A 26269-nucleotide genomic window follows, 5' to 3' on the forward strand; every position below is an offset into this window, starting at 1 on the left:
ACGGGAGCATGAAGCTTCAGTGAACCTGATGATGTCTTTCCTGCCCTGAAGCAACCTTGTCCTTATCTCCCACTAGAAAATCTGCCATGAGCCCTGCTAAAGGCATCCCAGAGGGCTCCCACCACCAACTGTCTGGCTCTGGCTTTTGGTCCACCTTCTCCAGCATTCCAGGTTGGTGTTGGCCCAAGGTCTGGTCTGGCTGGTAGTGAACATTGTTGTTCGGGCTCTCCTGTGGCCATGCTGGTGACACTGTCCCTTTGCTGATTCTGGCTTGCACAGGGATGTGCTTTATCAGGACACTTCAGTGGGGAACAGCTGTCTTGGGAGCTCCCCTAGTGCTGCTGTGTGTAGTTCTGATCCTCAGGAGCTATTAACTGACCTGATCACACCAGGAAGCATTACTCTCTTTGCTGCCTCAGGATCTGCCAGATCTCCTCCATCCCCCTTGATGGAGCTGGTGTCACCTGGCTTGGACCATGTCACCTTCTCACCTCCCCATGGTGCCACACCAGTGCCAATCACAGCAGAACAAACACAAACCCTCTGAGCTGTGAGGATCATGGTGTGGCAGCACCTGGAAAATGTCAGCACACTGTACATCCTTTCCTCCAGCTCCTTGCTGGGACGTTAGTGGCAGCTTACCCATGGCTCAGATTTCTGTACTCTGGACATTTGGATTGTCCTTTTGCAAACTTCTCATGAGGGTATGACGGAGCACAAGCCTGCCCAGGGTTGGCACATGCCAGTGTGGACGTGTCCTTGCTTGGAGCAGGAGGGAAATGCAATAGGTGGGGACAGAATGGAGAAGGTGGGAGGGTGAGAGCAAAGACTTCTCAAATACAATGGCTAGTGGCTTAGACGCTTCCTCTGCCAGTTCCCATGGGAACCATGAATGGATTTAAGCACCTTGAACTTCTCTTACAAGTGGTTCTTCCTTCTCCCAGATCCTTCTTTGCCTCCTTCATCTCAGGTGGTGTGGCTGGAGCACTTGCTGGGCAAGATCCAGGCAAACAAGTCACTGAGCCCCTCAGCTGTGGGCTACCCTGACTGCAGGCTTCCTTTGTGTGTTTGAGTTTCTCCAAGAGTTCCTTGTCATTCCATCAGGCCTCCTGGCATTTTCCCCTGGCTTCTCTTTGTTGGGATGCATTGCTCTTGAGTTCAGGGATGATCCTTGGACATCAAACAGCTTCCTTGGGTCCCACTTCCCTCCAACACTCTATCCCATGGCACTCTGTCAAATGGGTCTCTGAAGAGGCCAAAGTCTTCTCTCCTGGAGTCCAGAGCCGTGATCTTTCTGTGCTCTGCAGTCCCTGGAAGCCGTTGGATGGCCAGGGACAGTCAAGCACCATCTGAGCATCCATCCCTGCATGGTATGGTGGGATGGTCCTGTCTCCCTCTGGCCCTGCCAGGGAAATTGTGTTCATGTTGCCTGTCAAGGTTGATAGAGGAGACTTCTCTGTGAGAAGACACCAGAAACTTCTCCCGTGTTGGACAAGGTCAGCTAAGGCCAAGCCTATCAGTGAGGAGGGCAGTGCCTCTAGGATAATTTAGGAAGAGGAAAAAAAGCAGCCCCCATTCCCCATCCCCCTGTGCTGTTTGGAGGCAGAGATGTAGAAATCAGGAGTGAAGTTGAGCCTAAGGAAGAAGTCAGTAGAGAGTGTTTTGAGGTTTGGTTTTATTTCTCATTACCCTACTCTGATTTGATCTGCAATAAATTAAATTAGTTTCCCCAGGGTGAGTCTGTTTTGCCTGTGATGGTAATTGGTGAGTGATGTCTCCTCACTGGGTGAGGTGACAATTGTGCTGGGCAGCCCCGTGGTGTCCTCTGTCTCCTGGCAGGAGTGTGGTGGTCATGAGCACCTTTGGGTGTCGTGTCCCAAAGCCTGGGCACTACAGGTCAGGTGGGATCTCTGCACATAGGCAGGGCTTATGGAGAAGCTGGAACATTCTGAAAGTCATGCAGCTGGAGGGGAAACGACAAAGATCATTTCAGAGATGATGCAGCTGGGAAAAAAATTCATGGAAGAAGGGGCATCCCAAAGCTAGGGCATCCTGAAAGTGATGCAGGTGGAGGAGGAATCCATGGAGATGTTCTTGGTTGGGCTATTCATCTTTGAAAAGGGGGGAAATGTGCCCCAATACAATGGCTCCTGGTGCCCACAGCAGCCTTGTCCTCCATTTCTCATACACTGCCTTCCTGAATGGCAACTTTGCACCATCACCAGCCCTTAATTTTTCCAGCCAGGATACAAGTCTGATGTGAGCAGGTTGCTGAGTGGTTTGCACCCAGATTTGGGTGATATCGATTCCTTAAGAGCATCAAAGATGTCACCTTCCCATGAAACCAGGTGGGATGGGAGTTACCCAAGTGGGATTCCTTCTGTTCAAGAGCATCTGCGTTCTTGAAGATGCGAAAGCGTTGCTTCCTCACTGCTGCCCTTGTCATGCCTGTGCCTGCTCATCATCCTGCCATGGGAGGGGGACACAGTGGGTGAAAAAAGCTGCTTAGGATCTATCCTGGGGTTTAAATTGTCCTGGGTTATTGTTGGAGGATTAGGAGGGGATTTGGTATGATTGGTTGCAGCGGGTTAAATATAGGCTGGTGTGTGCTGGAGGTCTGGAGTTCCAACAGGGAAGGAGAGATGGTACCAGCTCGTTTTGCCCCTTCCTCTTTCATCTCTCTCTTGTGGCTGTGGTGGTCAGGAGGAAAAATGCCAGCACCTCCTTTCTAATATCACACGCTGGCCCCGGGATGCACACGAGACTCCAGTGGTTTGCCATGCAATTAACTTCCAGTGGCTCACGTGGTCTCCTCTGGCTTCAGAGGGATTGAACTGGCGGGGAGAGCAGAGGGACTGGGAGGGATGGGCCTGGGTTAGTGCTGCTTGTACCTCAGTGGCTCCCAGGTCCTTGGGCAGCTCCTGGAGGATCCCACAGCAGCTCCCCAGAGATGTCCTGGGAATGGTGGGGGTGGGTTGGGGTGCAGGATGCAGCCAGGAGCTTCTTTGGGTTTTAAGGGAAGGGAGACAGGCTCCTGCTACATTAGGAAGAGCAGAAGACCACATTCCATGTGCCCTGCTGTTCCCATTGATGTTTCCATGCGTGGGGCTGTGGGCTCCCAGCAGTTGGTTTCTCCTTCAGGTTGTCTCCATCATCACATCCTGGCCTGTCCCAGCACCTTCCTCTGAAGGCAGAACCCAGTGTCTGTTGCTCACTGGGATGAGCTGGTTGTGGCTCTTGGCCGTGTGCTGGGACCTTGTCTTCTCATGATCTGCTTGTAACATTTTCCAGGAGGAAAAGGAGAAAGAGAAGGTCTGCATTTCATTTCTCTTTCTGAAGGAGCCCCACGTGTCAGGCCTTGGCTCCATGTATTATCCATGCCGAAGCCTGCAGCTGGCTGCTGGCATAGCACAGCGGGGGATGTGGGCTGAGATTTATAAACACGCTTCAGGCGCAGCTGCTCCGGGCTCCCTCGGCTCCATCCATCTCCCGGGGCCGTATATCTTGCTGCACTCATCAACCCTTGCAAACACGTTCCCGAGTTTTACCTTGCTTGGATAAATGTGCCTGGCACAACAGACTCTGCTCCGGTTATGCGGAAATCAGAGTGATCCCTGGCAAGGAGGAGACACCACAGCGCACAGCTCTGAGGGATGCTGTGGAAGACCTCTCTGCCTCCCAGAAGAGGTGCTGAGGGGCTTGGCTTCGGCGTGGGTGTGAGCCAGGCAGTTCCTCTTCTGAACTAGCGTGGAAAAGCTGAAACTCCAAGGTTTTTTGAATGCCCAGTGACTGTGCTCCATTATGGGAGGATGTGGCCCCTTGGATGGTTCTGCAGATGGAAATACAGGGCAGAGGGATGCCCCTGGAGGTGCTGAAGCAAAGTGGCCCAGGGCGACAGAGGGTTATTCTGCCAGCACTGGGTTTTCCTGCCAGGGACAGTCGCCTGAGCAGGAATGATGCTGGTCTCAGCTTGCCATCTAGTGGCAGTAGCAGCTTTTTCCAGTGGGTTATGAGGTTAATGGCTGTGCTGGTTCAGAGCCCTGCTGGGTGTTCTGCAGCTCCACTTTGGGGTCCACAGTATTTTTAGGGGCTTTCTGCATTTCCCTCAGGGGCTTCCCAGCTCTTTCTCCCTGGAGATCACATTCCCTACTGTACCCAAGCACACATGGAGCCAATGTGGATCTTCAGGTCTCCCTTGAAATCCCACAGCCCTTTGGGTTCTCTGGGTTTTAACATCCCATGAAAGTAGGGAACAGGAAGAGGGGTTAGGTGAGACATGGGAAGGGAAGAGCTGGGAGTCTCCAACTCCCATCTTGGTGCTGCTCTAGCCCTGAGCCCAGTGTCTCACCTCTTCTGAGCGCCCATGACCCCTTGTCCACCCTCCTTCAACCCTAGAGCTTAGCTCTTCCTCCTGCTTGTCTCGAGGGGCAGGTTCCTGGCCCTGTGGGATCACACCTGGCCCCATCTGACCCTTTCCCCTTGCCTTGCAGGGATGCTGGTGGTCAACGTCACCTGGAGGAACAAGACGTACGTGGGGACGCTGCTGGACTGCACGCAGCATGACTGGGCACCTCCCCGGTGAGTGGGTGGGAGGCTCTGGTGGGCTCCTAGCACTGAATAGGGCAAATCTGGCCCTATATGGCCCCCACGGCACCCAGGACACTGCCCTGTGCCCATGGGGCTGCCACAGGGGTTGGCATCTTCTCCTTGCCCAACACAACTGCTTCCATGACTCTGTCCCTGCAGTCACATGTCCCTTGTCCTGGGACTGGGGATGGTTTAGCACATCCCAAGGGACCTCTCTGGTTCCTCTTCCTCGGTCAGTGTGGGGAGAAGTCTATGGGATTGATGGTTAGGGGAGTAAGGATGTCCCCACTGTGCCCTGGGGACAGCACAGCCACCTCTCTGTTCAAACCTGGGTGTCCTCCTCGCTGCAGGTTCTGTGACTCTCCCACCAGCGACCTGGAGATGCGCAACGGCCGGGGCAGGGGCAAGCGCATGCGGCCCAACAGCAACACGCCGGTCAACGAGACGGCCGCCGCCTCGGACAGCAAGGGCAGCACCAGCAGCAGCAAGACCCGGGCGGGTGCCAACAGCAAGGGCCGCCGGGGCAGCCAGAACTCCTCGGACCACCGCACCCCGCCCGGTGGCACCACCGAGGACGTGAAGGCCAGTCCCTCCTCCGTCACCAAGCGCAAGAGCAAACCCCTCTCCGACATGGACCTGAACTCCAGCTCGGAGGACTCCAAGGGCAGCAAGCGCATCCGCACAAACTCAATGGGCTCGGCCACGGTGCCGCCCGCCGCCGTCAAGGTGGAGCCGGCTATCCTGGAGCGCAACTGCCCCTCTCCCATCCTCATCGACTGTCCCCACCCCAACTGCAACAAGAAGTACAAGCATATCAACGGGCTCAAGTACCACCAGGCCCACGCGCACACGGACGACGACAGCAAGCTGGAGGCGGATGTGGACAGCGAGTATGGCGAGGAGCCGTCCCTGCATGCCGACGTTGGGAGCTGCAACGGTGCTGCCGGGACACAGAAGGGCTCCCTCTCACCCGCTCGCTCGGCCACCCCCAAGGTGCGTTTGATGGAGCCCCACAGCCCCTCCCCATCCAGCAAGTTCAGCACCAAGGTCCCCTGCAAGAAGAAGGGCGGGGAAGGGGACACAGACCTGGGTGCTCTGTCCAATGATGGCTCTGAAGATGGTCCTTCGGTGGCCGATGAGACGAGTAATGATGACTTTGACTCTTTGGAGAAGCGATGCATTGATAAGGACAAGTCAAAGAAGGCCTCTGGTGCTAAACAGGAGAAGATTCCTTCCAAAAGCTTGAAGTCTGCCAGACCCATTGCACCAGCCATCCCCCCGCAGCCGATTTACACCTTCCAGACTGCCACGCTCACCACAGCCAGCCCCGGCTCCTCCGCCGGCCTCACCACAACCGTGGTCCAGACCATGCCCAACAGCCCCCAGCTCAAACCCATCCAGCCCAAGCCAACGGTGATGGGAGAGCCCTTTGCTGTCAACCCTGCCCTCACCCCTTCCAAGGAGAAAAAGAAGAAAGACAAGAAGAAGAAAGACTCCAAAGAGGTGGAAAACCCTTTGACTCCTGGCAAAGCCTGCAGAGCAGAGGAAGGTAAGAGCCCTTTCCGGGGGGAATCCAGCGAGCTGGGGATGAAAGGTGAGGGGCTGCTGAATGGTTCATCTGACTCCCACCAGAGCCGGCTCGCCAGCATCAAGGCTGAGGCGGATAAAATCTACAGCTTCACCGACAACGCACCCAGTCCCTCCATCGGCGGGGCCAGCAGGCTGGAGAACACCAACCCAGCCCAGCCCCTGACCCCACTGCACGTTGTCACCCAGAATGGGGCAGAGGCCAGCTCGGTGAAGACCAACAGCCCGGCCTACTCGGACATCTCCGACGCTGGGGAAGATGGTGAGGGCAAACTGGAGAGCGTGAAGGCAAAGGATCCAGAGCAGCTGGTCAAGGACGGCGCCAAAAAAGCTCTTTTCCCACCACAACCGCAGAGCAAAGAGTCTCCCTTCTACCAAGGCTTTGAAACCTACTATTCCCCTGGCTACCCCCAGGCTAGCCCAGGACCCCTGAACCCCGGCGGGCAGTCTGCGGCCGAGACACAGACCTTGAAGCTGAAGAAGGACGAGGAGCAGGAGAACCCGGAGGTGAAGGTGAAGAGTGAAGGCTGTGAAGAGAAGAAGGCAGAGCTCGGCAGTGGCTCCAGCCAGCAGCCCTCAGTCATCCAGCAGCGCCCCAACATGTACATGCAGTCCCTGTACTACAACCAGTACGCCTACGTGCCACCCTACGGCTACAGCGAGCAGGGCTACCATGCCCACCTGCTGAGCACCAACCCTGCCTACCGCCAGCAGTACGAGGAGCAGCAGAAGCAGCGGCAGAGCCTGGAGCAGCAGCAGCAGCGAGGGCTGGAGAAGAAGGCAGAGCTGGGCTTGAAAGAGAGGGAGGCATCACTCAAAGAGGAATGGAAGCAGAAGCCACCCATGCCCCCAACGCTGACCAAAGCCCCGAGCCTCACGGACCTCGTCAAGTCAGGGCTGAGCAAGCCCAAGGAGCAGGGAGGTCCTGATATGGCCAAATCTGTCATCATCCCCAAGCTGGAGGACTCGTCCAAGCTGTCCAGCAGCCAGGTCGCCGAGGGGCTGAAGGTGAAGCTGAGTGAGGCTGGTCACCTGGGGAAGGAGACGGCTGAGACGAAAGGTGGCTCTGAGTGTGGCCGGCAAGCGGAGGTGGACCCTGTTCTCTGGTACAGACAGGTAATGCCATGCCCTGTCTGCCAGCCCAGCCTTGGGTTTGCTCCTGGAGGAAGCCACTCACTGGGCTTTGCTGGGGCCATCACCTCAGGGAATACACATTGTCCTCTGCTTGTGGTGGGACTCCATGAGATTCCCTTGGGGCCAGAAAAAGGGTGGGGCTGTGAGGTCATGGATGAGCTGGGGAGAGCCTGGGAAAGGGGAGTGGGGTTTGCTGGTCTCCTCCAAACTCAGCCTGGGTTTGGGACAGGTGGGGCTGTAGGGTTGGTTGCTCTGGTGGTTGTCTGTTCTTGCGGGAAGCAGAGGCCATGGATGGGCCAAGGAGAGCCCAGGGAAGGGGAGTGGGGTTTGCCAGTCACCTCCAAACAGAGGCTGGCTTTGGGATAGGCAGGACCAGGGGGAGGCAGCTGTTGCAATGGCTGGCTGTTCTTGCAGGAAGCTGAGCCCCGGATGTGGACCTACGTGTACCCAGCAAAGTACTCGGACATCAAGACAGAGGATGAGCGGTGGAAAGAGGAGAGGGACCGAAAGCTGAAGGAAGAAAGAAATCGAAGCAAAGAAGCCTCGTCCAAGGAGGACGGGAAGGAGAGCACCAGCTCCGAGTGCAAGCTGACCCCCACCGAGGAGGCTCGCATGGTGGGGAAGGACCCCAGGCCCAGTGTCCACGTCCCCGTGTCCTCACCCCTCACGCAGCATCAGTCCTACATCCCGTACATGCACGGCTACTCCTACAGCCAGTCGTATGACCCCAACCACCCCAGCTACCGTGCCATGCCCACCGTCATGATGCAGAACTACCCAGGTAGGGAGCCGGGGGCTTCAAGGGGTGTCCATTCCTGGCTGTCCCTGCTCTCAGGGTGGGGGATGGCTGTGGGACATCCTCTCACACACATACAGAGCCGCATGCTCCCACTGTGCTGCCCAAATACTCCCGGTGCCCTGACTGCTCTTCTCCCCCCAGGATCATACCTACCCTCCAGCTATTCCTTCTCTCCGTATGGGAGCAAGGCGTCCGGCAGCGATGACAGTGACAAGTCCCGAGCCAGCCCCAGTGTGAGCTGTAAATCCAGCTCGGAGTCCAAGGCCCTGGACATCCTGCAGCAGCATGCCAGCCACTACAAGAGCAAATCACCCACGGTGAGGGTCAGAGGATGCTGGCTTCGCCCAGCTCGGTGGGATAGTCCCTGGATGCTGTAATGAGGTGGGAGTAGCTCTGCTTGCCATATGGTTTTGCTATTTCTGCTGCTGTGGGAGACCTGCAGCCATGGATTCCAACATGACAAATCCTTTAGGATGGCCCAGCCAAAGCTGTGCCCCAGCGCTGGGGCTTCTCCAGGCCCTGCAGCAACCGGGTGACAATTGTCCTTAGCCCTGGAGCTGGCAGGTGGGATGTGGGGGCTGTCTCCATCCCATGGCTTTTCCTGGGCTGAGCTGGGAGACAGAGCTTGGACCCAGTGAGAAAAGAATTGTCCTCAGACAGGCCCTGTGTCCTCCACATGGCTTTTGACCATCCCACCCCACTTCCCATCAGCATCATGGGAACCTTTTGGGCAAAGGCAGTGAGAATATTCCCAGTATGTTCCCCAGTATTCCCGGGGTTGCTGGTCATGTCCCTCAGCATGTGTCTGCTCTCTCCTCTCCAGATAAGTGAGAAGACATCTCAGGAGCGGGACCGCAGTGGCTGTGGGGTGGTGGGGGGCGGCGGGAGCTGCAGCAGCGTTGGGGGCGCGGGTGCAGGGGAGAGGAGCGGCGACCGGCCCCGCACGTCGCCCTCGCAGCGCCTGCTCTCCACGCATCACCACCACCACCACCTCGGGTACTCGCTGCTGCCAGCGCAGTACAACCTGCCCTATGCAACAGGTGAGACTGGGGCTGCCCTGGGGGGAGCTGCGCCTGCCCTTGGCCACGGGACCCTCGCGCTGTCCCCGAGGTGCCCGGCCCTGTCTACCAGCTCCTGACACTTCTTCTCCCCTCTAGGTCTCTCCTCTACAGCCATCGTTGCCAGCCAGCAAGGCTCCGCTCCCTCGCTATACCCGCCTCCCCGGAGGTGAGAACGGTAAGGCTCTGCTCCTGCCGCACCTCCACGTGGCCGGGATGGGCGCTGTCGGGACGCCCTCGAGGGTTTAGGGTGTGCCCGTGGCGCTGGGGCTCACAGGAGCTGATTTGCCCTTGGGTCGTGGCAGGATGTGACGCACCGGGATGCCTGGGCTGTACAAGACGTGTGACTGGCTCACATGGAGAAGTGCTGGAGACTCCTTTAGACATCAGTTGAATGGTGTTAATTGTACTGCTTGACGTTCCTGCCGTGATCTGAGGCAGACTCTGTCTTCTCCCCTCGTCGGACACACACAGGCTCCCCACCCCACCCCTTTGGTGAGTGGGTGAGCTGGTACCTGCGGATGTATTTATTCTACTGAGCACCAGCACTCGGGGTGGAGGCAACTCACCTACCTGGTGCATATGAAGAGGAAACAGAAGCACTGAGGTTTCTCGATGAATTTGGGACCCTGCCGTGTCTCTGTGAGGTGCTGCTTCACGACAGGACTGGGGGCAGGCGGGGACTTGGAACACGGGGCCGAGCCTGCTGTGTGGCCACAGTCTCAGGAAAGGAAAGGACTGGCTCACAGAGCCTTGGCGGGTGTCAGGGGGCTGGTGTGAGCCAGGTGGGTGGGTGGCAGTCTGGCTGGAGGCAGCTGTGGGGCTCTTCCAGTCCCTCATCTGGTCCTGCACCCCACAGCACCCACAACTCTGTGCCTGTGGGCAGGAGCCTCCAGCATGTGGCCAATGGCCAGAGTGGGGCTGGGGAAGCTCTTGGCCCCAGCAAAGCAGCCTCTGCCCTTGGGGGCTGGGGCAGCAGGGTACAGAGCTGGGGGCTCTGTCTGTCACCCCCCAGGCTGCCAGGGCCCCCCAGGCCATGTACGGTCCAGACCTGCCTGAAGCTCTTGCCTGTGGCTTTTCTTTGGTTTCTGAGCTGCAACTCTGCAAATCCCGGCCTTTCCTCTGCCCCACTACCAGGGCAAGTGCCCCCAAAACCTGGGGCAGCACATCCTGCTGTGGGAGCTGTGGCTCCCCTTCTCATCCACCTTTTGCTTTTAGGGCGGCTTCCCCAGGTCGCAGGCAGGGCGCAGCAAGAAACAAGCACACTTAGGTTCTGCCAGAGGCAATGGGGCCATGCTGGTCCCTGCTCCAGCCTCGTGCCAGGGCTGGGGGCACCAGGTCCTGGAGGAAGAAGGTCCACACACCTGGCTGCTCCCCAGCTCCGAGGACAGGGGCTTTCTGGTCCTCTGCCCCAGCCCCAGAGCGGCTGTCCCCAGGCCGACACTCTACCTCGGCTCCGCAGCGGCCGGGCCGCCCCTGCTCTCCCCCTGCCTCTCCGGCTGCCCGGCTGGGGGCCACGGGGGCCATCGGTCTCATCGTGTGTGTCCGTGTTGCACCCGGCCCCGAGGGCTGCTGTAAGGGGATGCTCTGCCTGCTGGGCTCTGTACATACTGTAAAAAGCAATTGTTTGAAAGCTGTTGTTTTGGGTTTTGTTTTCTTTCCCCGTTTCTTCCCCTTCCCGCTGTACCCAGTTGGAAAGGAGGCACTGGCTGCTCTCGGCAGCACGGTGGCCCCAGCCTGCTCTTGTTGTTTGACTCATTTTTCTTCCACTCTTTGTTGTGTTTGGAAGGAGTCGGGGCCACGCGGCGCGGCACACTCCGCAGGGACGGGGTGGGTTGACGGACCCATCCCACACCCTCACAGAGCCATGTGAAGCCACGGGACTGGGGATTAGCAGGGTCAGGGTGCTTTGGAGAGCCCCACATCCCACCCGTGGAGGAGTGTCTTGCTGGCTGCTCCTACCTCCAGCCTCGGCCGGCCCGGCACAGCTGGGCTCCCAGCACGGCCGGGGCCCACAGCGGCTCCAGCGGCGCACAGGAAGTGCCTGGGGGTGTTGGGGGGTGCCACAGGCTTTGCTGGCGGTCGGAGGGGGTCGGGGGGCTGCTCCCCACCTTCCCAGTTGGGTCCTAGTTGAGTCTCCCTTTAGGTGTTAAATGAAACAACAGTTTATGCAGAATAGGTTTGAGGTTTGACATTTCCCGGGTTCTCTGGGCCAGCTGTTGCCCTCGGGGCCATCCCCAGCCCCGGTGTCAGACCGTTGGTGTTTATAGCTCGTTTCCATTGGCGTTGCTGTGTTGGGTTTCATTTCAGTCTTCCTGACTCTGCCCTTCTGTAAAGTGTACATTATTACCGAGTTCCTTGTTTTTTTATATATATATATATAAATATATATATATACAAACTGTACTCTTCTTGCCTTTGTACATTTAGGCAAGGAGGGAGAATAAATCTTTTTAAGAGACAATCACAAACCTGTGAGGGTGGCTTTTTCTTCCTGTTCCCCCAGGTCTGGTCCTTTATCCCCAAAAACTCAGGCCAGTTCTTTTTGGAGGTGGGAGAGGGGTTTTCCCCATCTCAGGCATCTTAGAAGGCTCCTGGTGCTCATTGACTCAAGGCTTCTGCCCTGTGCCCCTGGATCCGCCTCTGCCCCAGCACTCAGGCTCTGGTACCCACCAGCCGCACTCAGACTTGATGATGGGAGGCAGAACCCCCCAGGCTTGAACCCCTGGGCACCAAGGGCCTGCCCTATGCCCTGGCCCCAGGGCAGAGGAGGTACAGGAGGCACAGGGCATCCACAAGGCAGGGTTTGGCTTCTCCAGCTTTGCCATGGAGGTGATCCATGTGGGAGGCAGCACCCAGGGACATCAGGGGCACTTTGCAGATTCTCCAGAGGGTGTTTTGGAAGGTGGTGATCTGAGAAATCTGCACTTGCCCTCCTTTACTTGAGGCAGGGCAGGAGAGGATTTGAAACTGTTGGAGAAGCACGTGCAGTGGCACAGCCTTGTGAGGCTCAGATCACCCTCACTGCAGCTGCTGTGACCAGAATCCCACACACACCTTACCTGTCAATTTTAACAGTAAGGAGCAAAGTTGTTCCCATCCCAGCAGCTGGGGTGTGCCCGCTGGGGCACCGTAGGGTGGCAGCCGGCCACTGGCACATGCAGGGACACGCAGGGGGCACCTGCCAGTCTGGGGCCAGAGTTGGGGCAGCTCCAAGAAGGGATAAAACTGCAGCTAACCCTTCTCAAGCCAGAAGCAGCACTCGGCAGTTTTAGCCAGGGAACACTCATTCTCCAGGGCTCCTCTTGCAGGACAGCCCATTGGATTTTAAACTGATAGAAGGTCTAATGCCCTGCTGGAGGGAGCAGAGCTCCTTTCCCTCTTGGTTTCATGGAGGTGAAGGAGGGCAAGAACCCCAAATTTATGATGGTTTATTCACACACATTCATATCCCAGCCCCACCTCTCCCAAACCAAACACTCACCATGGTGGATAGGGAATGACTCAGGTCCAGCTTCCAGCAGAATCATCCATCGAAGGGCAAGAGCACAACAGGAACAATCCCAGGAGCCAGGCCAGGAAGAGCTGAGGGCACGGCCCTGGGGCACATCCCCATTCCGTGGGGCCTGTGAGGCAGAGCCAGCCACGACACAGGGCCACAGGACAGGGACAGGGCTGGGCTGAGCCATGACCTGGCAGTAGCCAGCACCAGGGCCCCTTCCTGGAAAAGCCCCTGGATGGGGAGAGCATCCCAGCACCTGCCCCTACACAACCCTTTGGGTTTGGATACACCCCTTGGTGGCATCTCAAGCCTTGAGTTATCCCTGTGGGAAGGTGAGCAGGAGCAGATGTGGGGGCTTGGGGTTGCTCCAGACCCATCCTGGAGCAGAGGGTAAAGGCAGGAGATTGTCTTGGCTCTTTGGACTGTCTTAACAATCACGGTGCTGGTCAGGAGACTGCTCCTCCCAAATAAGCAGCCCCAGGTGTGTGAAGTTCATCTGAATGCCCCTTTTATTCAATGCCATGATAGTGTAGTGGGAACATGGAACAGGGTTAAGACTGCGTAAAACAAAAGCTGGAAGAGCAAGAAGTTTCAAAAAAAAAAAGGGGGAAAATAAAAGGTTAGACCAGTTAAACCAGCGTTGGAGTGGAGATGCATGGGGGGTTTAATGTAGTGTTAAAGGATAAACTTGAGCGTCTCCTGCACGTTCCCCACCGCAAGCCAGGCTGTTTCTAAGGTCTTGAGTGGGAAATGAATGGGTCGTGTCCCAGCTGAGCCCAGGCCGGGCGGGCAGGAGGCTCCAAGGGGGGTCGGAGGAGTCCCGAAGGTGGTACCGACCCCGGGGCTCCCACACCATGCAGCTGCATGGGAAGAGCTCCTATGCCAGTCCATAAACATCTTCCTTTTCCTAGTGATGATTACATGTGTGGTAGATAGTTCTCTAGGCAACATGTTTCAATGAGAGTCAACTCTGGGGATACACAGCCCAATCTAACAATGAGAAATGCGCTTGCAGTCCAACAGAAGCTCTGCTTCCCTCTCCTCAGGACAGGAGGTGGTCCTCTCTCCCCTGCACAGCACGTTAGGGTCCCGCTGGAGTTCCCTGTGCAGCTATTCTTCATCGGAGGAAGAGCTCTGATCCAGGGGATACACCATGAACATCACATCCGGCCGTGACGGGACAGCGGGGTGGCCGGGCCGCACGATCTCAAAGCCCAGGAAGCTGAATGTCTTCAGGAGTGGAGCTGCCAAAGAGAAGGAGATCTGTTACCAGCAGGAATAATCCTCTTTACCTCTCCCTTGAGCCATGGGACGCCCTCTGTGAGTGAATCCAGAGCTTCCTATGCAGAGAAGCACAGCCCTCTCCAGCAGGGGTTTTTGCCTCCTCCTGTGCTCATTGCAGCTGCTCCCAAGTGTGAAGGGATTTTAGCTGTGCAGCTGAGCAGCTTTGTCCTCGTGTTTCTCCTGTAATGTTTCTTCTATCCCGTGAGAAACAGCAGTGGTTGGTCGTCTGCCTGCAGCAGCTGCACATCCCTGTTTTCCCATGTGGCCATCCCATAGGTTTTGTCCTGCCCCAGCACCCCTTGAGCGCCAAGAGAGGACAGCCGGCAGCAAAGAGGAATCTGCTCCGAGACAGGGCACACATTTGCTGTCTCCACAAGGAGGTGCTGGAGCTCAGGGGAAACTCCAGACAGCTCTGCACAGGTCGGGGCGGGACCCCAGGAAAGGCACTTTGGGTTACATGTGGGAATTCAGAGCGGGGCCAGCCCAGACAGATGCGGTTCTGTGGCACCGTGCCTGTGTCACTGCAGCAATGGCTGCCCTGTGACCTGGGACCTCACCTGGTGCAGGGTCCCCTCCCTATGGCACCCTCGGGCCATCAGCTCCAGGACACTGAGTGACCACGCAGAGGAGCTCCTGAAGATATTTTGTGGCAGCACTGAATTTCAGCTGCATGGACAAGGACCCAGGATCTGAACCACTCCAGAACTCCTACAAACAACCCCTGACATTGGCTGTCCCCAGCCTCCCCAGGGGCCACCTACGCAACCGGTGCTGGTGGTGACATAACAGCCAGCACTTGATTTGGAAATTATTCCTGGCCTGGTAATGAGGGATGATGACATCTCCCTGAGCTCAGCTCAGCTTTACTAAGGCCCTTCGTTTTGGAGCAGCCGGGACAGCTCATGAAGCTGCAGAGTAAAATTAGAACTGGGGTTGGAATTACTCGCTCGGATTCAGCCTGACTCTGGTGGGATTTAGAGTGACACGTTCCCAGCCTGGTACATCCCCCAGCCTGGGCTGTAATCCCTCACCCAGCACGTCTATCTTTAGATCCTAATGCAGCCCCCAAAGCCATAAGCATCTCCAGCCAGGGCCAGGATTACCTGTAAGCCTGGAAAGGACAGAAGTGCCAGGAGATCTTAAAAAAGCTGATGAATTTCAGGGCAACAGGCTCTGAGTGCTTGATTTCCATCTAGTAACTCCTCCCTGGTTTCACCTTCTATGTCACAGCAGCCTGGTGCCAAACAGAGACTTCACTGCTCACCAAAAGGGGAATAATAACTGACACTGGATGAGAAAATCACCCTGAATCATTCAGGAGCAGCTTTACACACCAGAGTATTTAATGGCAGGGCAGCAAAGCAGATGAATAGAATCCTATGGAATCCCAGATTGGTTTGGGCTGGAAGGCACCTTAAGGCTCGAGCTCCACCCCAGTGCCATGGGCTGGGACAATTTCCACCAGACTAGGTTGCTCCAAGCCCTGTTCAGCAGATCTGCTGGAGAAACCACAACACTCTCTCACCCTTACCCTCCAAAAGTGCCTTATTTCCTCCACACAAAACTACTCCCATAAGAATTACGCACATAACAATCCCCGCACTGAGAGGGTCCCGTGGGTCTTGCCCTGGGATGACCAAGGTTCTTTACAGCTCCAGCAGCACCGTGTGGGATGTCAGGAGCAAACCCGAGCACAGGCCAGCCCTCACCTCGATCGTCTCTGCTTTTTCTGAAGCAGATGAAGACATAGTTGACTTTCATTTTTTCTTCAGCAAACTCCAGCAGTGCTGACAACCTGCCAAGGAGAGGGAAGACAAAAGGACATCAGCTCTGGGAAGTCCTGTCCTGAGGAAGCCTCTGAGCATTATCAAATTATCAACTGTTTGGATGTTTTCGGACACAAAGATTGTTTACAGCTCCCTTCCAGTGAACAATGGGTGCTGAAACAATGGGCTTCCTGCCCTGCAGATTCAAGAGCTGTGCTTGCTCCCAGTCCCAATGAGTTCCTGTCCTCACAGCCACAAACACGCTCCCCACCCGTGGTGCTCTGGGACTGAAGCCTTCGTAGGCAGGAAGCGGAGTATCGCAGCTGCTCCCAGGCCAGGCTGCATTCCCTGGCAGTGCACATGGGGGATCTGGGAGTTCTGTGCTTTTTGGGAAGGAAAACTGCCCAGAACCAAGCTCACGGTAGGCAGAAAAGGAGAACAAACCATCCCCAGAGAACACGTGTGTGCAGGCAAAGCCATTTTCTGAGTGCATCGCTGGGTGGCACAGCTGCTGCCCCCGCATCCTCGCCTCCTGCCTTTCCATGGATCCTTTCTGCCACCTCCTGATGGAAGAGGAGCTGCAGTAGCCCCTCTGCGAGCCTCCAGGGTGGCACACGGATCAGCTGCTGTCACTCACAACCGCTGGCGCTGCCAGAGCAGTGACAAACAGGCCTTCACTCCACATCTCAGTAACCAGCTGTCAGCGCAGCGCAGGAGATTGAATTTGTAAGGGTTCTGTTAATATGTTAATGAACTACTTTAATTATGGCCTCTGGTCTCTCTCGGATATTTCACCCAGCTAAAAATAACCTGACAAAATTGCACTTTAAGTCACAATGACAGTGGCAAATAAATCCCCTCCCATTCCAGGGAGAGCCCACAGATTTATGGGCCAACTGGAGAAACCACACAAACATTTATCTGGACTCAAGAGTCAAATGAGACAAGTGTGAGACAGCAACAACACTGCCACTTCCTGAAGGTGCCCAGCGATGGGTTTTTCCTTAATTAGCTCGTGTCACTGAGGGATGAAGCCTACTTGGAGATTTAGGAGGAGCTGACTGCTCCACAGAGGAATCCAGCAAAGCCACATCTACACTGCAGCAGAGACCTCTGGCACAGCACTTGGCAGGAAGGAGCTGCTCTGGAAGCTGCGTTTACACAAACTTCCCATAGCAGAGCTGTCTGGACAAAACACGACCGGATTCTGCCAAGAGAAAAATCAGAGCTCCTGGCAGAGCCCGGCGCCAGTGCGGCAGCACTCCAAGGGCAGATCCACCTACTGACGAGGAGAGCATCAATAGGATGGAAGGGTTTTCATTTCCCTGAAAGACAGCAAAATCTGCCAAGATAGGCTTGCCAAGTGGCCAGTGGAAAAATAAAATGAAAAAATAATAAAGTATCAGAGAAAATCTTGTTGGCTTTCCATACCAAAGTATACAAAGGTTCACTCTGCTCATTTATTGCTTGTTTTTCATGAGCGTTGAGACGCAAAAAATGGTAACTCATCTGGAATATCACTGGGGGAAAATATTCCTGTGGGGGACTCTGCAGGCAAGGGAGCAGAACGTGGACAGACCACAAACAGAGCTGCCATTGCACAGCCCATTTTCCTTGCACACAGCATGGAATTCCAGGATGGTTTGGTGTGGAAGGGACCTTAAAACTCATCTCACCCCAACTCCTGCCACGGGCAGGGACACTTTCCACTAGACCATATTGCTCCAAGTCCCATTCAACCTGGCCTGGGACATTTCCAGGGATGGGGTGTCCATCCACTATCACCCCTGTAAGCAAAGTCCTGCCCCCAGGAGCCATGGCTGCACCTTTGGGATCCAGAACTTACCCTTCTTTGCTTCCATCAGCTAATAATCCATCAGGGATTTCCACAAAGAGGCTCTGGTTGGAGAGCACTGCATCCCAGGAGGAGGTCTTCACCTCTGTGACCTTGTACTGGAAGTGGACAATGTGAGGCTTCCCTTCATGCACTGGGACATCTTGGCTAACAGTGATCTTCTCATCCTGGGAAAATGAAAAATGCTAAGTCCTGAACAGCCAGGGAACAACTGGAGAAAGCAAATGCAAAGAAATGGTCTTGGGGTTTTACTGAGGATTATGCTTTTCCCTTCCCCTTTTGCTGGCTCAGGGACACATCACAGTTCTCAGCCCTCAGAGGGATTTCTAGCCATGTTTTCCTCTTAAGGGAATGCAGTTTTACATATTGACTTATATTAAATTTCTGAGTAGAAGACTCCACTCCCTCACTCCAGGCTCCAGCCACATCTGGTGGTGCTTCATGAACTGCCCTTCCAAGAACCAGACCCAACACCCAACACAGAGCTTCTGCTGCCGCAGCCCAACCAGTTTTGGTGCCTCCCCAATCCCAACACAGCCTTTCTGTTCCAGGAGTGACCACAAATTGCTTTCCCAGATTTTATAACCAGTGGTTTGCCTCCTGGTGTAAGGGAGGAAAACACAGAGCGCAGGGAAATTCCAGAGCAGATCTGAAGCTTGTGAGGAGGTTCTCTCCAGAGACCACAAACACACAAGCCCTGCCCCAGTCCTGCCCCATGAGCATGCCAAGCATGCAGATTACTTGGGATCAGCTCAGCAGTTCCTAGAAAACAATTCAGTGGTTAAAGCTCCATTCCTCCAGACAATTCCTGCAGGCACTTGGCGTGCCCAGTAATGACTTCCATGTTTCAGTGCAAAGAGCCCCAGTAAAGAAGCAGAGCCCTGAGTTAACACTGTTACTGCAGTGAAGCTGAACTGTCCCCTGTGCTTGGTGACAGTTCGTGTGTCCCTGTCCCTCCCATTCACAGGCACCTGCACAGCTTTGAAGGGCACAGGTAAAGCAGATAGTCATGAATGCACCTGGAGAGCCACGTGTCCCTCCCTCCTCAGCAGCTGGGCTCACCCCACTGCATCACTGGGGGAGCAGCTGTCCAGCCTTGAGATATTTTATTTTAGCAGGGGGATTAATTCAGCAGCTCCTTACAAGCCCTTACAGGCTCCTCAAGCCACTGTCCCAGTGCTTTAATTCCTGTTACCTCATGAATTAAAGCAGATGCCCCTTGGTTTGACTACTGTATGACAGAGAAGCTTCTGAGGACATTCACACTGGTGACAAAGTAACACCATGTGCAAATTGGGCGTTGTTTGGCCTCCAAAGCCGAGGAGTGGACGCTGCCTTTCATTGAAAGCCAACAAAGCTGAGATGAAAAACAAGTTTACACTTCACTAGAATAAATATCCTGTAGGAAACAAGTTTATTCATTGAGTTTGAAGGAAGTCTGAGTGGCTGAGTGCACCAAGAAAGGCACTGAGAGCTGCTCCAGTGAGGTCAAGCTGTGGCTGTAATGCAGCCAGCAGAGAGAGGCAGGGCTGAATACAGAGGCCCTTAAAAAATCAAATCCAAGGAGCTCATGTGCATATCCTTCAGCAGTGACTTTACAGGACCCTTTACAGTTGTTGTTTCAGTGCAGAAAGTGTTTCTGTTCCAGAAAACATCCCTCTCTCCAGAAAAGCTCACAGATCATGCTTTTCCCATGCTCACAAAACTAAAGCTGGGCGAGGAAGGTAAGGAAAGCAGGCTGGGATTGACACATGATGGGTGTGCCTTTGAGTGGGAAGACTGGCCCTGCCATAGGAAGGGAACAGCATTCTGAGCCATTTGTTATGTCCAGTGCTGTAAACCCAGTGAGGCTGTTCCACTGAAACCCCCCGAGACAGCCCAGGAGCCAAAGGCAGCACGACCACAGGGATTAGCAGAACCAGTTCCCCCCACTGAGTGGGAATTACGTTTACACAGCCTGGCTGGGGCAGCTGACACTTTGTTTCTAGGCATCCAAAGGGAGATGCCGGGGAAGAGAAAGGCTCTGTGGGCTGCTCCTGTGAAGCAGCAACAGCAGCCCAAAATTCTTTGGAAGCTGCTCAAAGCAAAATCCTGTTTACATAACAAGCTCTCGGTTTTAGTTCACCCTGGAAAAATACCCTCACAAAATCCCCTTGCCATGTTCCTGTGGACAAAACCCCCTGCCACCAGACTGAATTTTACTCAGCTACCCAAACCCTGGCTCCCCAGCCCTCCAGCTCCATTTCAGCAACGCAAAGCCACAAGGACCAACTTCCACTTGGTTCCAATTCATTGAGCACAAGATTTTCCAGTCCTGCTCTGCTCCTCAGATGTCCTGTGAAGGATGGTGGAGGCCTGGTGTGCTGGCAAGGCCAGAAGGAAGGATGTTCTGATCCAGCCTGGCTGGAGAAAGCTGTGGAAGCAGCTGCTGTGGCATGTGCTGCACACACCTGCAGCCTCCTGCCAAGTCTGGCAGCCAGGGCACACCTCAGCTGTGCAGCACCCACACCAGCACTCCCAGCTCCAGCAAAGCTCCCTGCATGGAGGGCTCAGCTTTAAGTCTCTTAACACAAAAGAGCCAGCACTTCCAGGGAGTCCCAGTTTACAGCAGTGATGTATCCGAGTGCTGCACGCGCCAGCAGAGGCAGGTGTGCTCAGAAAGGTCATCCCTTGGAACAGCTGATACAGCTGGAAAAAGGACTTAGGCTTTTGGATCCAGATGCCTTTCCAGGTCACGCTGGTGGCTGCTGGCTGAAAAACTCAGCTGCTGTAACTACAGCACTGCCAGACTGAGCAGGTGACCGAGGGGGCAGACAGAACCCTGTAACCACTCCAAGGTCTGACACCTCAAATCCTGGGGTCAGTTCTGGGCCCCTCAGTCCAAGACAGACATTGAGGGGCTGGAGCAGGTCCAGAGAAGTGAACAGAGTTGGGGAAGGGTCTGGAGCCCCCTTGGGGGGCTCAGCCTGGAGAAAAGAAAGTTCATGGTGGACCTTGTTGCTCTCTACAACTGCTTGACAGGAGGGTGCAGCCAGGTGGGAGTCAGGTTCTGCTCTCAGGAAACAAAAGGTGGGATGAGAGGAAATTACCTCAACCATTTCCACACCAGAGGAGGTTGGATATTAAGGAAAATGTTTTCACTGAAAGGACTGCCCAGCCCTGGCAGAGGCTGCCCAGAGAAGTGGAGTCACCATCACTGGAGGGTTTAAAAGCTCTGTGGATTTGGCATTTGGGGATATGGATTAGTGGTAAACATGAGCAGTGCTTCTGGAACAGCTGGACTCAATGACCTTAGGGGGTTTTTCCAACCCAAAGTATTCCATGGTTCTTTGTTACAGAAGGGGCTGGTTTTACGACAGATTCTGCTAGTTTTGTCAAGCAATAAATCCAGGAGGAATTCCATCCATATTTCTGGGATGCAGCTATCTGGATAACATCCCCCCTGCCTACACACCACCGACAAAATCCGTGCAAGTTCAGGGCTGTACTGAAATCAAACACTCCAAAGTTTCCAAATCATGATTTCTTCCATTTCCTCCTCTGTGCTGAGCCCATTTTCTGTCCCTGGGCCTTGCCTGGTGCATACACAAGGCTTGGCAAAGCTGGTTGGCAGGAGTTCTGGCTGCAGGGTCCCATTTCCCACCCAGAGGGGATTCATTACTTGTCCTGAGCCCTCTTGAAGCTTTTTTGTACCTTCTTTCTGTCACAGGAAGCCCACTGTGCTGCTTCTCTGGAGTTTGTACCCCCCAAACATCTGTGACAGTTCACCTCGGGCATTAAACTGATTGGACCTTGTCACTGGAGGCTCAGAGGTTGACATTTTGCAAGGGAAGCTGGTGAGGAAAGTGCTGAAAACTCACCAAAGGAAACTCTGAAAGCAACCAGAAAGTCTGTGATTCTGTCAGGAATCCAAGAGGAGACTCTGGGAGCTGTGGCCCAAAAGGATTTGTATCTTTTCATCCGGTAACGTCTGTGTGCCGCCCACGGGTAATTAAAAATCAGGTCTAACACCTATGACAACACCCCTGCTCAACAGCCAGATTTGCAAGGTGAGCATAAATTCAGTCAGCCTCATCTACATGGAAGAGCAGTCCTTGTCCCAGAAAGAAGAGAGATGTGAGCCAAGTCACACAAATGCCAATTACTCCACAGGAAGGAGCAGCCAGGTCTCCTCATTCGAAAGGAAAGGTCCCACAGAATGAAGAGGGACATAAACTGAGACAGCTGCAGGCACAAACCTTTCCTGCCTGTGCTCATGTTCTAGAAACAGCCCTGTCTGGAGCTGGAGGGCTGCCTCTCCCACCTGCACCTCGGTTCAGGCAGCTCCCAGGCCCTGACAGCTTCACCTTCCGGACCAGGGTGCAGGAAGGAGCTTACCACCCCCTCCCTTGCTGCATTTCACCTTTCTGCTTCTCACTTCCTCCCTCTGCCAGGCATTTCAGAAGCCCTTTCACGTTTTGATAATGCAGGCTCCGTGTACAATAGCTGCAGCAGGCCCCTGGGGATGGGCTAGTGAATGATCTGCTGCACAATGGTCTCTCATTTCTTAATAAACAGGTGATATTTAAGCAGGAGAGACCTGTCTGCAGCTCAGTGCCTGAAAAATTACCTGTTCTCCCGCTTATTATCTTGGAGTTCTTTGCATTTATTCCCATCAGACTGTGAAAGGAACTGAACACAGCTGTAACACAGGTACAGGTCAACGTTGAGGTGTTCAATCTTTCTCACCTTATATATCAGAGCTGAAAGAGAAGGATCCCTGCCACCCCCTCGCCCACCGGGGATCTTCGACAGTGGGTGAGGGGCATCAGGAGCACCACAGAGGCCCTGGAACGATGTGCCTGCAGCACTGCAGCTGGGGACAGTTACTCAAAGGTAGAATACTACTGCAAGAAAGAGAGAGAGAACACCGTGTTACATTAGCAGGGATCACGTTTCAGAGGCTCCAGCTTCTCAAACACCCAAATCATTCACACCCTTGATCCTCCACAGCACCCAGACGTCAACATCAAAGCCACCCACTGCCCCAGTGGCACCAGAGCCCAGTGGCACCAGAGCCCAGCGTGTTTTGTTAGGAATGGAGGAGGGGCTAGAGCCAGGAACCCAGAGAGTGCTGAGCAACCTCATGCTAATAAGGGAGGCCTGGAAGGCTGCCAGGAGCAGATGGCTGGGAACACATGACCAGATGAGCACACATTTTCTAGAGACAAATATCTACAAATAGATCAACAGGGCCCAGGAGGAGAAGGTTTAAGTTTCACATTTTCAAAGCCAGGAGGAGTGAAAGGGTTGGTTCTTCAATAGGCTACACAATGTCCACGGGAACATTTTCACACACACACGAAGTGCCATGCAAGCATCCTCCACCCCAACCCTAAAAATTCACCCCACATAGCTACTTTGAACAGCAAGAAAACACATTTCCCTTGCAGCTTCCAAGTTTGTTTGGAAGTCCTACACACAGTCTTCCAGAATCACTTTGGACACAGGCTTTAATACCTGCTCTGGCTTTTAGGAAGCTCATCAAAGTAAATTATTTTACTTCTGGAGCTTTGGTTCCTCTCTCAGCACCACAAAAGCTCTGTGCTGAGGCCCAGCGATGTTCCTCTAGCACAGCCTGCAAAAGCCATACAGGGAAAACAGCTCTTCTCCAGTGCTCCCATTGTAAAACACACCAGCACAAAGCTCTGGAAGCACCACCAAAACAATTTATTTCATGAGCACGGAGCGAGGGATGAGACTAAAGGGGATAAATTGTGCAGCTCTTCTGACAGCCACTGTCTGTCCTGAACTTCTCACTTGATGTTGTTCCCAGTGCAGTGTTTTTCCACAATAATCCCTCTCCACGAGGCAGACAGGCTTAAGTATCCAAACACCAAGTACAGAACTGCACTGTCAGAACCACCTGAGATGCCTAGAAACATGGAATCAGACTGGTTTGGACTGGGAGGGACCTTAAAGCCCATCCAGTTCCAACCCCTGCCACAGGCAGGACACCTTCCACTACACCTGCTCGCCCCATCCAACCTGGGCTTGTAACTTGCCTGTGCCAGTTGCAAACAGGCTACTAAAATTTGGCATTTCTAAGTGCCAAAAACATAACCCAGAAATGCACAAGGCAGAATTCAGCACGGATCTCTGCTTACCACCTACCAGCAAAACCATCTTTCTACGGGAAATCCTAATATTCTTCCTCCACATATTCCCTCCCCCAGGTTTGCTAGACGGGGCTCTGGGCAGCGTTCCCCTGTGCTAGAGCAGGCACTTCTTGGAGAAAAGGCAGTTTAAATACACCAGGAGATGTCTGCGGGCAAAGCAGGGTGTTCTGTGCTCCCTGGTGTGCCCGGGGCTATCAATGGGCCAGTGTGTGCTCAGTAGTAGTGGATGTCGAGAGGATGACAAAGCACTTTGTGCCGTCCCCACCCCCGAAAGCTGTTGGCAGCTTTGTTATTCCCTTCCCTCCTCCCTCTACCCTCCAGCCAACAATGTACTATTGATAGCTCTTTCCAACTTGTGGCCAAGGCATCGAGAAACTGGATAATGAAGTGGAGTTGTGGGAAAAAAAAAATTAAAACAGAGAGGCAGTTTTCATGCAAAGCAGCCAAAGACACTTCCCGGTTTCACTTCCTCTGGCACATGCAGAAGTCAAAACACCAGCCCCCTTCAGCTGCTGCCTGCACATCTCTGACCCAAATCTGCACCCCTCCGCTATTCCCCCCAAAATCAGGGTCCCTGCACGCCACCACTATCCCCCCCAGGATTAGGGTTCTGAGAGCAGCAACCTCAGGCAAGAGAGTTCGTGTGGGGCACAGATTAAAAGGGTTTTTGCTTTCTCCAGCTGTGCTTCAGCTCGCTGGGAAGAAATTCATGCAAACACCTAAACACGTCTGATCCCTTCATCCACCCCTGCGCAAACGGCAGCTCTCCCTGAGGCCTGTTTGTAGCTTTAAAGTTGGGCTTGTGCTCCCTTCTGACGTCTGTCCTCCTTGGAGAAGCTGCTTTCCTGCAGCTCGGTTGAAATTAAGATGCATTTAGAGCACTTTTCCGTGGAGAAACTCCTCAGCACAAGCTGCTCGTCTGTGCCCCGCCCGAAAAGGGAGCTGGAAGTCGATGTTAGGCTCTCATCCCGCGGGTGTAATTTTAACTCACTAAGCTCCCAGCGATCCCAACCCCGTGCCCTGTCCCTGGAAGTGCAAAGGGCACCTCAGGAACCTCAGAACCCCATCACCGCTGCTCCTAGGCAACCCTGGCACACACAGCCAAGCTGAAACCACCACCAGCACATCAGGGCTGGAATGGACACATTTCCTCGTGTTTTTGGGGTTCTATTTGTTTTGAACACTTAGACTGGATGGAAGGACCCACAGAGCTCCCCTGACATTGGAGAAATTACTGTTTTGTTGGTTTTTCCTTTCTGCCCCTTCCCAGAACAGGCTCTGGAGATGCAGCTGCACTTGATGATTGATAACAATAATAATTATTACTATTATTGCTGCTAGACACACATCCAGGAGCCCGATTTGAGGAATAAATTGTAAATAACCATCTGATGAACACAGCACAGCTCAAGCATCTCCCACACAGGCAACGGACAAGAACCGAGGCTGCCTCATACGCATCCTCTGGGCTTTTATCGGCGACAGAGGCGCAGGGAATGACACTCTGGGGACTCTAAACGAGGAACAGACACACAAGATAAATCGGTCAGATGAGAGGAATACACAGCTCCTGCAAGTTCGTGCCTGCTGGTATCCAAGCTGCCTGCAAAAGCCACCTTCCTGCAGGCCGAGAGAGGTGCGGGGGGAGCGGGGAGAGAGCGCTCGGACCCCGCCGCGGCGAGGGTGCTGAGGCCCTGGAGAGCCCAGACCCACCCCCGGGGGGTTGCTGCAGGGGGAAACGACGCCTCGATGGGGATTTTAACCGGGGAAAGGCGGAGCGGCCTCCCCACGTCCCGCGGCCTCCCCGCCGCCTCAGCGCCCGCCCGCGCCCCGGGCCCACCCGCCGCCGTCGCCGCCGCCACCGCCGCCGCGCTGAGGAGCGAGGGAGGGCGGGGAGCGCTCTGCACACCTGTCCTGGGTGTTTATCATCGTGCGCTGGCTCCGGTGCGGCTGCGGTGGCTGCTGGCGCTGGTGCCCGGCTGTTCCCCTCCTCCGCTCCGCTCGGCGCCGCGCTCCGACTGACCCCGCGGGCCCGAGCGCGGACACGCCCCCCGCGCCGCGCGCCCGGCCCCGCCCCCCGGCCAGGCCCCGCCCCGCGGCGCGCGGGCAGCCTGGGAACCTGCGGCCCAAACAAAGGCGCGCGCCCGGCCGCGCCCCCGCCTCGCCCCGCCCCTCGCCCGTGACGTCAGCGAGCCGCGCGGGCGCGCGCCTGTGCGTCTGTGAGGGGGCGAGGGGCGCGCGTGAGAGAGCCCCGGTTCTCCGCTGGCTCCTCGTTATCCACAGGGTCCCGGGCATCCCCCTGGTCTGCTTCTCCTCAGGGTCCCAGTTTTCCCCTCAGGCTCCCGTTTATCTCCAGGGTCCCGGTTTTTCCTTCAGGCTTCTACTTCTCGGGCTCCCGTTTATCTCCAGGGTCCTAGTTCTCCTCACGGGTTCCCAGTCCTCTCCCCAGGCTCCCCGTTCTTCTCGGCTCCCGGTTCTCCCCCACACCTCCGTGGTGAAACTATCATGTTTCAGTGGGACAGGTCTCAGGTGGCCCGAG

At 55.1% G+C, this 26269-nt stretch overlaps 2 protein-coding genes across 4 annotated transcripts in view; one reads left to right on the top strand and one right to left on the bottom strand.

The window, feature by feature from the left end:
• Positions 1-11636, top strand: part of ZNF609 (zinc finger protein 609) — a 64146-nt gene extending 52510 nt beyond the window's left edge. For 2 of the 3 annotated variants that reach the window (XM_063412173.1, XM_063412174.1), the window contains exons 4-9: positions 4491-4578; positions 4938-7290; positions 7723-8089; positions 8249-8424; positions 8931-9147; positions 9265-11636. In XM_063412173.1, coding sequence (XP_063268243.1) covers positions 4491-4578; positions 4938-7290; positions 7723-8089; positions 8249-8424; positions 8931-9147; positions 9265-9338 — 3275 coding nt within the window. In that variant the 3' untranslated portion in view covers positions 9339-11636. The remainder of the gene's footprint in view (positions 1-4490; positions 4579-4937; positions 7291-7722; positions 8090-8248; positions 8425-8930; positions 9148-9264) is intronic. The other variant, XM_063412175.1, reaches the window with a different exon arrangement.
• A 1522-nt stretch (positions 11637-13158) lies between these two features.
• OAZ2 (ornithine decarboxylase antizyme 2) lies at positions 13159-25788 on the bottom strand. The gene is given in 6 exon segments (XM_063412606.1): positions 13159-13911; positions 15661-15746; positions 17564-17739; positions 22301-22381; positions 22383-22458; positions 25640-25788. Coding segments are annotated over 6 exon segments (573 nt in total). The 5' UTR covers positions 25660-25788; the 3' UTR covers positions 13159-13777.
• Between the last annotated feature and the right edge of the window lie 481 nt (positions 25789-26269).

Source organism: Prinia subflava, chromosome 15 (genome assembly GCF_021018805.1).
Source record: "Prinia subflava isolate CZ2003 ecotype Zambia chromosome 15, Cam_Psub_1.2, whole genome shotgun sequence".
Taxonomy (NCBI): domain Eukaryota; kingdom Metazoa; phylum Chordata; class Aves; order Passeriformes; family Cisticolidae; genus Prinia; species Prinia subflava.